The 12406-nt window shown below is 41.5% G+C and overlaps 1 protein-coding gene across 1 annotated transcript; it reads right to left on the bottom strand.

Annotated features, from left to right (window-relative positions):
• Window positions 1–24: 24 nt before the first annotated feature.
• Window positions 25–10502, bottom strand: spag1a (sperm associated antigen 1a). The gene is made up of 8 exons (XM_061092827.1): window positions 10091–10502; window positions 8150–8249; window positions 7169–7321; window positions 6235–6392; window positions 3462–3603; window positions 2944–3070; window positions 2708–2845; window positions 25–2239 (listed from the first exon to the last, which is right to left on the bottom strand). The coding sequence occupies exons 1-8, from the start codon at window positions 10434–10436 to the stop codon at window positions 2234–2236; spliced, it is 1170 nt and encodes a 389-aa protein (XP_060948810.1). The 5' UTR covers window positions 10437–10502; the 3' UTR covers window positions 25–2233.
• Window positions 10503–12406: the final 1904 nt, after the last annotated feature.

Raw genomic sequence — 12406 nt, 5'->3', positions numbered from 1 at the left:
TAAATATTTAATAAGAGAGGCACATTAAAGCGTACACATTGCACTTTATTATTTACATCTGCATTCAATCTATTTACATACAGTACATGCTTTAACATTCCAAGAAGCAAGACAAACAATGTCTGGAACGCTGGAGCCTCATGTCAAGTGTTTTCGCTTATATTCGTTATTGGTATGCTTTTATTTGGACATCAAAAACCAGAAAAGGAGGTAAAACCAGGAAGTTTGGGTTGGACATGAAATCGTCGATATTTGGAAGCAGACGTGAAATAAAAGCTGTGGCACATTGTGCTGTATGAACATTCCCACTGTTGGAAACCCGCTCCCTCACACAGGAGATTTTAATCGTAGTTAATCACTGGGCGGAGCTTTGTTAACTCCAGAGCGGATCAGGTACAGTGAGCGTTTGTGTAGAGGTTTTTAAAATGCAGTCAGATCATAGACTGTATATAAAGATGGACGATACAAAATCATCTCTATACCCACCCCACGATGGCTGGCTGCAGCATTGGTCCTAGACATCCACCTCCTCCATGTTAGTGGATGGAACATGGCCGAAACAAAAAATCAAAGTACACAACAAATACATTTTCTTAAAGAGGTTTTCTGTCATTTTAGGTTATTCTGATCAAGCCGATGTGTGTTCAAGTTTTCACATTTACATTAAGTTTGGTTTTAATTATATTTTCAGGCCCAAAAATTTGAGAACATTTCATGATTGACAGCCGAGACAATTCTATTGGTCGAGAGCACGTATTCATGATCACTACTCAGCAGACTCTGGATTCAAATGATGTCAACAGCACAAGATGGCGGCGTTTGTTAATCTTTGTACAATGGGAGGGAGGTTGACATCATCAGGTTGTCATCCATCTTTATATAAAGGAGTCACTTGATTATTTATCATTTTGAACTCGAACCGAGGAAGCCAAGCCAGACTGAGGCTGAGGGGAGGAAACAAAGCTACTTGAGACAACATTGATCTCAACTCATGATATTCAGCCAAATAAAGAAGAAAGGAAGTTCAGTTAATTCAGATTGAAATTAGGCTCCAAGGAACTTCACACTCATTAAACTTTAAAGCAGAATCCCCGACTTCAGCCACTTAAGCATCAGGAGTTTAACACTTTTGCGTGGAGAGGAATCTATACTTAGTTTCTGTGGAGATAATCACTGTTTAGTCCTGTGATATGAATGTGTCTGAGTGTGTTTGGATGTTGTTCTTATGGGAATGTGTGCCGAGTTCTATGAATTCAACCCGAACATGTTGCTTCTGTCCTTGTTTGAGTTGGGAGGTTGTGGAGACATTAGTTATAACAGGAAGAGCAGGAGATTTGTCAACATTCACGACTGAACCTGAGACCTACGTTAAGTCGTACAGTACACAAGAGCATATTTATCTAAAACCAGTAAAGCGACAACCTCTTGATTGACTTTAACACCGAGCGAATGCACTGAGCTCCTAATCGGTTGGATATTCTAACTTAAATGACTATTTCTCCATCTTATAATTCCAGTGAAGTCAGTGGTTTATAGTGAGTGGTTGGCTTGTCTTCTTGAATTAGCAGCAGATGTAATAATAATTGTAAACGGTGACATGTCTTGCATCGCAGCTGGAAGAGTTTGAACCCTGGTTACATCGAGGACGTACCAGATAACGACCTATTGACCTATTTGCATCTTTCTTAGCCTTCGTCATCCTGACAATTAAAATAATTTATTCTGTCATGAGCTCAGTGAATCACTTTGAAACCAAACACAACGTCTTTAAAAACAATTCAGAGCAGAACTTTCTTGGCGTATTTCATCCCAACCCGGTAGAAATCTCAATAAGGCACTCGTTATTACACACTCTCTTTTTTTCCTCATTTGTCTTAAACGAAGAACAGTGCTCGGCAGCCTGGTACATGAATCTGTATGTACAGTATATTACATCATAACGAGAATGGTTTTATAGTGCAAGCAGGTCAAGTTGTATGACAGTAGCCTTTCTTTTTTTTTTTTTTAAACAAAGCTGCCCTCATTACATAAGGTTGTGCGCTCAGAAGTTATGGTGTGGTTTTGAACACACGTTGCAGATGGTGCAGAGCTCAAACGGTGGTCGTTCCGAGGAGCCCGTCCCGGGAGTGACTTACTCGGGTTGATGGCTTTAAAAGTGTTTTTCTTCCAGAGCTGCTACAGTGCAGTGAGAGTCCACATCTGCTTCGTTCCTCTGCCTCTTGATCCACAAACATCAAACCTACAGGAGGACATCAGCAGACGTTAGCTTTCCTGGAGGTTTCATTACCTTCGCCAAGGAGGTTATGTTTTCATTGCCATTTATTTGTTTGTCTGACTATCAAAAGGATTACTCGACAATAACTCAACCAATTTCCCTTAAATTGTGTCGAGGCGTGTGGCATGACCCAGGGAGGAACCAGTCAAATTCTTCAGTGTCTGCAGATATTTGTATTTTATTCTCTATAACATGGGGAGATGAGGCGTCGGCCTTGGGGGAGGTATACTCTCTCCGAGCACCCCTCCAGCTTGTTGTTTGTTGTGAGATCATGTGTAACGTACTTGAAATACGACCTTGTCGGGTGTGGGTTGCAGTGAGATAAATGTTAGAGCTACCAACATAAAATCCAGCCAGCAGTAAAGAAATGCAAATCACAGCTATAGTAGTGTGTGTGTGGTGTGGGTGTGTGTGTGTTAATGGCTCTCTCACCCTTGGTGTGTGTGCAGTGTTCTCCATCAAACTCTGTCTCAGTAAACCTGTCACCGCCTCCAGCTCCTGCTCGGCCTCCCGGACGTTTGGATCCATCTGGAGGACTTCCTGGAGGTCAGTGCTGGCTGACAGATAGTCCTGGGTTTGTGACACAAACACAATAAATGAAGATATAATAAGATCCACAAACGCTGCTGCTCCAATATCTTCAAAAAAAAAAGAGGAGTGGCAGTCACCTGTAAACCTTTATGAGCCATTGCTCGTCTGTAGAAGGCTTTCTTGTTTCCCGGCTCCCGCTGCAGAGCAGAGTCACAGTCCTCCTTGGCCTCTTGAAAGCGATTCAGTTTCAGGAAGCAAATGGCTCTGGAATCAAAGTGAGAAATTAATGATATGTTGGACCAAGTTATCTTCATATTAGCACTCACACATGAATATTATTACATTTTATGATACAATTTGGCCCGGTATAAGCCCAATTTAAGAAGGCTTCTGGTATCCTGTAATGTTCTAGCTGTCACACGCTGATACATCCTTGTTTTATTTATATGTTCTCTATTATTAATGCCTCAATCTGCAAAGTCATCAGCTTCCTTCTCATTTGCAGAAGTCTGTAATTAAAACTACAACCTCTTCTCAAAACACCGGTCACATTTAACTTTTAATGAACTCTGGTACAGGAATCAACCAATTCTAAAACGTGTGATCAAATTGAAAAGGCTTTAGGTTTTACACACCAGGGCTGTGTCATTCCTACCTGTTTGTGTAGAGGGAACACTCGTCTGGTTTCAAGGCGACACATTCAGTGTACTTCTCCATAGCCTCCTGGAAGTTTCCGTTCTTCACCAGATCGTTGCCCTTCTGTTTCAGTAAAGTAAACTGGGACTCCTTTTTCCTGACTGTTGAAAGAGAAATGTGTTCAACACTGAGGCCGCTGAGGGAAACTGCAGTGATGTAATATCTGTCTGTGGAACAGTCAATATCCCTCTGATGGATCAAAAACAGATTGCAAGATGACAGAACTGGACTTCGTTAGAGATCATGGATAGATTACACACATCAGAAGAGAATCGTATTGGATTCATTTGTCTTCTCACATCAGTTCAGCACACAAGGTTTTTCAAAGTATTGTTGTATTGTATTGTATTTGATAAAGCCATCAGTCAATCAGCGGCAGTCTAAATGAACCAGAGGGGTCAACTCCTGCTTACTGAGCGCTCCACTGTGCTGAGGAAGCCACTATGTCCAATGAGTTCGGGGGGGAAAAACACACACACACGCACACAGGCACTCACATATGGATCTGTGTGTGAATACTACACACAGATATTCCAGGCCTGGCCTCTATCAATCGACCCAGTTATTGATATAAAGTCTAAATTATTTATCCAGTGGGAACAGACAGCTGACTCAACAAGGTGTTGAATGCTTGCTCATGTTAGTCATACACACACTCTGACTATAACAACACGTCTTTCTATTCCAAAGTTCCCTTTATAACTGAGCAAATAAAACTCTTGAGTTACAGTTCAACACGGCAACTGTTCCATGATAGTCAGTCTTTCCTTAGTGTGCCTGTTTATGAACAATAAAATAAAAAGCCACACACTTGTGGGATGTGAAATAAGCGGCGACACAATAAGCCTCTTGCTCTGGCAAAGGGAAGGATAAACACAAGCAGGCATCAGGAGAGCAATATAATTTTAATAAACCATCAGCTAGACATCAGCGCTGTGTCTGTGTCTCCGTCTGTTTAAAGCACAACACCGTCCTGCATCAGCTTTTTACAAGAAAGCAGCAGAGCAAATTAACTCAGGTCCTTCCCTGGTGTAATTCTACAGCCAATCAGGAGCTTCACCCTTGTTTTGTGGGACTTTTTAGTTAATTTTCATAGACATTGTTGATGTATGATTCTTTTTTAGTGTTTATATGGAATATAGTTTGTTGTTGAAGGGTTAGGGCTAAGAAAAAAAACGTTGAATTTTGGCATGTGGCGAATCCACAACTTTTTATTTCACTTTCATTTGACAGATTTTACAGGGAATATTTCAGGAATCGTGATGTATAATATCGGGCATGTTCAGGAAACTGATGAGTGTTTGTAATCTGGTGCAGCTTGATTGAGTTCAAGGGGACTGAGGTATGCACTTCCCTGAGTGTCATTCTGGTTATCTATGATTTCATTTTGAGTATTATTACTTTCCATGTTTTGGTCATCCAAATTATTTAATAAGGATGGTATCACTGTAATTTCCATGTTTTATGGATAAATACAATTAATGTTGGACTTGGAATCACAAGCTTGAATGTGCTGTTATGTAGTAAATGCACAAAACCTGATTAGTAACTGGGTCAGAAAATATATGTCTTCAGTTTCAATATATAACCAGAACAAATAAACTATTTTCCCCCAGGGAGTATTCTCTACGTAAACAGAGACTACTAGTTTAACGTCTATCTGTTTGTTTTAAACTGTTATATATATAGAAGATAAGTTATAGATAATAAAATGGTGTATATTTGCAGTGAAAATAGGAATTCACCACCTTTTATGGCGTTTTTAACACTGACAACAAGTTTCTGTCTCCCCAGCAACAGCAGTGTGCTATTCTGAGATTAACGCTGTTCTTGTAGGTGCTATAGTCCTGTGTGTGTGTTTGTGTGTTTGTCCTTTATCCGTGTTAAGGGTTAAATCCTGTCTGTGGCATTTTTGCATGGTGAATACAAATAAGTCTGTTTGTGTTTTTAAAGCTGTATACTACACTGCCTGTTTTTAAATATATTAAATATATATTATATAATGTATGAGACATGTCTTCTGGTCTTTGTGAGCAGCCGACAGGAAACCTGACCTGGATTGTTCCATTACAGCAGCATTACGCTCTGTGGAGATCTCCTTCCCCCTCTGCATTATTGATTGATAATCCACCACACACACACACACACACACACACACACACACACACACACACACACACACACACACACACACACACACACACACACACACACACACACACACACACACACACACACACACACACACACACACACACACACACACACACACACACACACACACACACACACACACACACACAACACAACACACACACACACACACACACACACAGTCACTCAGCAGGGGTGCCTTCACTGAGCCCATGACCGACTTCTGCTGCTGATGGCTTATGATCCCATAATTCAATGCTATCATTTCAAACAACCTCAATTCTTTAAGTAAGATTTGAAAAAAGCAATAAATGATTTTATCCACATAATATAATATATGAAAAAAAATAAACACATGCAATTTATGTCAAAACCAGAGAATGTTTTTACCTCTTTTTAAAACCAGTAAATCACAATTATATATAGTGATGGCTATTATTGCGTAATGTACGCTGTTTAACATACATGTGTGTGCTTGTGAATGATTCAAGGGAAAACTAGGAGGTTACCGCCCCCTTAACAGATGTTCCCATTTAAAGCACACGCGTATGTAGTTCACTGGCTGTGATGTCACTCACCCTCGTCCTGTGTAGCCCTGGCGGCCCGAGCCTGGGCCTGCTCGATGCTGACTGGTTTCTCTCTGTGCTGCAGCTGGACAGACAGTGGGACAGCAGGGATCGCTGGAAGGTTCTCTCTCCACTCGGGCCCTTCCTCCTCGATCAGCATCTTAGTGATTCTGGCAGAAAAGACAAGTAGAGCAAAGGATGAGCACAGGAAGGGTTCAAGTGTTGGTGAATGTTGTATTTGTATTGTATTAATGCTGCGGCCACTACTCTGTTACGTGATGTTTCTATACTTGGCGCTCGTCAGACTAAGTGGCGGCCATCACCGCTACATGTGAGTGTAATAATTCATTTGCTCCAATGGCTCCTACAGAAAATAACAGACTGCCCCATTTCAAAGACTTTTAAATGCAGCATTATTTGTGGTCACACTGAGGATAGGAGAAGTTTAGCCCTCGTGCCCTCCTCGGGTGCATCCTACCAGGGACAGAATTAGAATATTAATACTTGTTCATCTACTCTGTAGTATAGACTAAATGTTCCTGACCACTTCCAATGTTCATTAACGCTACAGCAGCTGATTTCAGGAGGAAATTCAGATAAGAGCTCACACATCCACAGAACCAGACAGGATAATAAGATTTTAAAGGATTATCAATTATGTCCCATGGAGACTGGTGTAAAAATAATGCATTCCACACGAGCATGTCTGTTTGGCCCAGTGGAGTCAAAACATTATGTCCTGAGGTTGATAAATACTATATAACTAAAATAAATGAAAATGCAGTGCAAACTAAAACAGATTGAGACATTATAATGTGTTGGGAAAAAACACAACTTCCCCTTTTCAATGAACTCGGAAACTGCAACGTGTAAATAGCTTCTCTTCTTTCATAAAGTTACGTAAGCCACACGTGGGTGGTTCACTGTTAAGCTGAGTTGAGCTGACCTGTGGACGCTGTCATGAGCCGCCTGCACCCCGGTGTCCATCTGCAGGACGGTCTTATAATCCACGTAGGCCATTTTGTAGCGCTCCACTGACTCATAGGCCATGGCCCTGCGCAACAGGGGCTTCAAGGAGTAGGGCTGCAGCTCCAAAGCCCTAAGAGGATCAGAAAGACGCAGAGACAGAGGATCAAACCCTCCACGCTGGCACAGGTGTGGCTGGGATGATCTGAAGCTTTCCATTCATAAACATGTGAGGGAGTGTTTGAGACTGAGAGATTCCTGAAGCCTCCGGAACCCACAGTGTCAAAACAAACCCTGTGGATCCAAAACTATTCCATGAAACATGTACAACTATTAAAGATCTTTTGGAAACGCTGAACAACCTTGTGTTTGAGCTTGTGGCTCTGTTCTAAGCTCCGGTCTGGGACAGCCACGCAGATGGTATTATAAACTAATCACAAAGCAAATGTCCCTTTTCTTCACACGCAATAATGACCTCCAGTCTGCTATTATGCAATGTGTGGAAAAGTACATATGAATTTATATCAAGTTGTCTGTCTATTCTCTTGTGAGGATAAAGGGGTCTAAATGATGAATGTTAATAAACAGAACAGCAGGGTCAAAATGATGAGGCTCTAAGGCAGTATAATCAATATCCTGCAAAAGGATAATACACTGCAAGTAGTCCCTTAATGTGTTTGTATGAAATAATAATGTCTGTCTTCAAAAGTAAATGATAGAGCATTTAGGTAAATTCTTCTATGAATGATTTCTAAGACTATTTGAGTAACATGGAAGGAATTCAATGCAATCATATACTCATTACACATTTCAAAACACAGTTATCCATCACTCCTGAATGTAAACAGAACATTTAATTATTGTTTACCTAATAAAAGAACTACATAGGAAAGCAATGTCTGCACACACACACGCAGACACACACACACACACACACACAGGTCGGACACTGATCACGTACTTGGTGCAGTCCTGTATGCAGTCTTTGCTGTTGCCGTCCTTCAGGTAACAGGCAGCTCTGTTGGAGTAGAGGATACACACGTCTTCCGGACTATCAATGCCTGCAGGGGAACAACCACAACCACTCAACTGGGAGACCAGATACAAAAGGAACACAGTCGTCAGTGAGCTCAGTGTAGAAAACACCGTAGAACAGCTTCCCTTGTGAAAATAAAGATGGTATCCTCAGCGGTTTGGACCAGGAGCTCCAGGCTCCGGTAAAATCAAGTCAACACAGGCAGTTCTATTTAAAATCATTAGACTGTCCAGAGATGCTGAGAGGGGGAACGGAAGACGGATGAATGGATGTGTCCTTCTGGCAGTCATTTTCTTCTCTGTCCTTTCTTTACGGAGCCTCCATTGCAGTTTCTCAACACTTAGCACTTCATCAGTCACTACGCACTGCTTCAGTCCTGAAACTAACGTCAACTGTGCTCATACCGCTCTAGATTTGTAATGTTTCTACTAAAAAGCACCAAAAAATGCCAACATCACACATTGTCGTCAGTCCGTCTCACCTGAAGCATCTTTCTCTTGTGTCATAATAGGTCGAGTCTTATTGTTGGTCTCCAGTGCAGCAGAAAAAGCCAGGGCTCTTGCCAGTTGTGAAAGGTTGGCCGCTTGCTCTGAAGCGTATCATTCAATCTCACCTAAAAGCTCCTTGCACCAACACATGACTTCTCTCTACTGGTCAGTGGTTCTGTCTTGTGCCAACATTCCGCTTCATTTACAAATGACTCCTCGTGTTTTAGATAATGTTGGGAAATGTTCGGCTAAAAGGAAAAATTCCCAGTTCTCCAAAGAGACCAGCGACATAACTGACAAGTGACCTGCACATACTATGCTTCAGTTATTACATAGAGATAGACATTGGGTACATAATTGAAATTGTGCAGCATGGCAGGCACTGATGCATTCATAGGACATGGGACACTGTGGCCCATGGAGACAAATGACACGCATTCAACCTTTTCCTATAATTCCCTTCCAAATAATACACAGACGCTAGATGATGCATGGTTCTCTGACACTGTGCAACTCATCTGTTGTTGTTTCTACACTATAACACATAATTCATCAAGTCCATCAGATTTGCTTCTGAAAAAGAGCAGATTTAAGTATTTATACTGAAGTACTATCTTTTTTTTTAAGTAGAACATTAAATACGCAGCTGGAGAATTCTTTCGTTAAAAACTTTACAGCAATTTTGTGATTGTTAAAAAATATTTTTTGCCATTTATGCACTGTGATCAAACAAGTACTTTGAAAAGGTCAACTTTGGAGTTAAAGAATCAAAAAATTCCTCATATAACATTAATGTTGTGACATTTCACGAACCTGCACTATTATTAATTTATTTCAAGGTCCAGTGTCTAGGATTTAGGTGAAAGGGATCTATTGGCAGAAAATAAAATAATCTTAGGGATGTTTGTTTCATCTAAAATGTACAAAGTGTTGTTTTGAATAGCCAAGAATGGGTCGTTTATATTTAAATACTTTATATTTACATTGGGAGCGGAGCCTCTCTAAGGAGGCCGCCATGTTTTTTACAGTAGCCAAAATACCTTTTGAGTTTTTACGACAACTGAATGCTACCTCAGGTTCTCCTTCATGTTTAGAAGTGGAGGGTGAGGGGTGTTCAGCTGCAACATGCTTCCCCACCACTAGATGGCACTACATTCTACACACTGAACCTTTAAGAAAATAGTAGCTAGTTGCTAGCATGCAAAAATGGTATTGACACAGACAATGTCAACATGCTCTTTTACACTTATTTTAACCGCTCATTATTTACGTCAGGCTCTAAGAATGTCCTCTACCACACATGCCGGAAGGTACAACAGTGTTATGACCACAAGTCTCCGTCTCTCAGAGGACAACACACCGCTCATTCTGTCCCCACCTGCTTCAGCACAACCACAAATAGCCTGTGTGTACTTTTCCAGGGCGTCTCCGAACTGTCCGTTTTTGAAGAGGTGGTTCCCCTCGTTCTTCAGCCGGGCCAGGTGAGGAGGAAGGGCCCCGGCGGGAGCGTCCAGGTAACTCGTGTCCTCCGCAGGTCTGTCCCGCTCCTCCTGTCCTCCCCCGGCCGGGTTGATCCCCGTCCGGGTGCCGTTGGCCACCCCCTTCTGCGGGGGTCTCTGGCCGTGGTGGTCGCCTCCGCCCCGGCTCCTCGCCCCGCTTCCCGCTGAGGCCTGGTCCGATCGCCCTGCTCCGCTGCCGGAGGGTTTCTCCTGCGCGTTCCCCATGGCTGCTGTCCCTCCTCCGCAGTGAGATCTGTCTCTTCCTGCTTCTGCCTCAGAGCTGCGGCTTCATCTGAGCCTGTGGACGGGATTTCTGCTGGGACCGCCCCCTGGACGAAACGTCACACGAGACGTCACAGCAGTGGGGGAAGTGCCTCGGCGATGCAGTGCTGCAGCAGGACAGACAGATGGGATCAGACACTGTTTATATGGGACTGATGGGACATGTTAGATGGGACCGATGAGACCTATGGATGGGAACGATCTGATGGGACAGGTCTGATGGGATAGATTTGATGGCTTCTGTTACCCTTTTAGTATCACCAGTCGGGAATTACTTAGACAAGGAATGTTCTATATTTTATATTTTTTTATCTAAACATCTGACAACCAAAATTCCCGTTGTCAAAACTCGGCAACTACATTTCAAACTATATCATCAGAGGTTTGTTATTATTCCAAATTGACAGCTCTTATGGGACAGATGGGACAGATCCGATGGGACAGCCTCAGATCAGATATCACTGCAAATCACCACTATGGCTGGAGAGACCCACAGGCAAACAGACAGAAACATGAGAAAAGCTGCTGGTGGAATGGCCACATTCAAAAAAAGAACACAAAACATATTAAGATTTAACTATATTATAAATAACCAATTATTGATGGGGGAATTAGTGATGTGTCCTTCCGTGTTCAGGCTTCCAAGCGTGTGTCGAGTGATCCAGGAAGATGTTTGTGAAGCGCATATCCAGACTTGTGTTGGTGACAGATGTGACGTTCAAAGCCTCGCCAGTACCACGTGACTGAGACAGGAAATGGTTTGGACTTGGGACTTAATTGCGCATTTGTTTGCAAAGAAAACAAGTTACATGTTGTCCCTAGTAGCTTATCCCTCTTCCCAATTTGTTTCCACTTTCCCTTTTGACCCCGCCATTGTATCATAAAGAGAGACACCATATTAATAAGTTCATAATTAATGTATTGGCATCATTCATTAATTTATTCAATTCAAAGCTTCACACACCAAAGCCATGGTGTCATTATAACCACTCTGCCTGTTCAGATAAATCAGATACATGATGTCAAACTCCAACTTTTTAAAAATTCTTATAGACTTAAAGTTTTTAGCTCGTAGGTTACTTAGATAAAGTATAAGGCTTAACTAATTATTCACTGTAAATCCGTGAGTGTGGCTCGCCATCTGGTGACCAATGTGTGAGCATCTGTTCCCAAAGGCCACAGATTCAACTTCATGTCAACTCTTCAGGTTAAAGAAGGGCCCGCTATACAGACCCATGAACCCACTTTAGAGGTTTGCATTATTTAATATACCGCGATTCTAATAGATTAAATAGAAAAAATAAGAGAAACTGTACCTTCATTCAACAGCACAACAAACCTCTGCTTCCATAATGACCATGAAGTTTGATCAACTAGTCTCACTAGTTTCAACACAAACTTAATATAACGGTTATATATGCCGTGAAAGGTTATATTTATTGCACCATTGACTGCATCAGTTTTGGTGAAGTATATATATATATTTATATATAATATATAATAATAGTTTAACTCTTCTTCCTCATCAAGTCACTGGTGGCTCTTTACTCTACACAAAGTTCAAATTAAATAGTTGACAAAACTTGATTGAAATTAAATTTATTAAAAAATAACATAAATCCTCATCAAAATAAAAAACTTAAAAACTTCCATTGTTTGAACGCAAACTTTAAACTCATTTTGTTACCTCATTCAAACTATTGGAGAACACCTCCTAAATACCCCTTTGCCTCAGCCACTCTTTCCATGTGTATAGAAAAACCTTCACATCTTCAGGCAAGGATCAAATGCCAGAGTTAGGTTTGTCGATTCTGAGCTCCTGTAGAAACATGTTGGTGCAGCATGGCAGGAATGAATAGAGAAAATGTACAACTGCCAAATTTGCATGTATAAAACTAAGTATCTCAACATGC

The sequence above is a fragment of the Limanda limanda genome, chromosome 19 (genome assembly GCF_963576545.1).
Source record: "Limanda limanda chromosome 19, fLimLim1.1, whole genome shotgun sequence".
NCBI classification, from domain to species: Eukaryota; Metazoa; Chordata; class Actinopteri; order Pleuronectiformes; family Pleuronectidae; genus Limanda; species Limanda limanda.
Note: the sequence above shows the minus strand (reverse complement) of the source record. Positions and strands in the feature narration are given on the sequence as shown.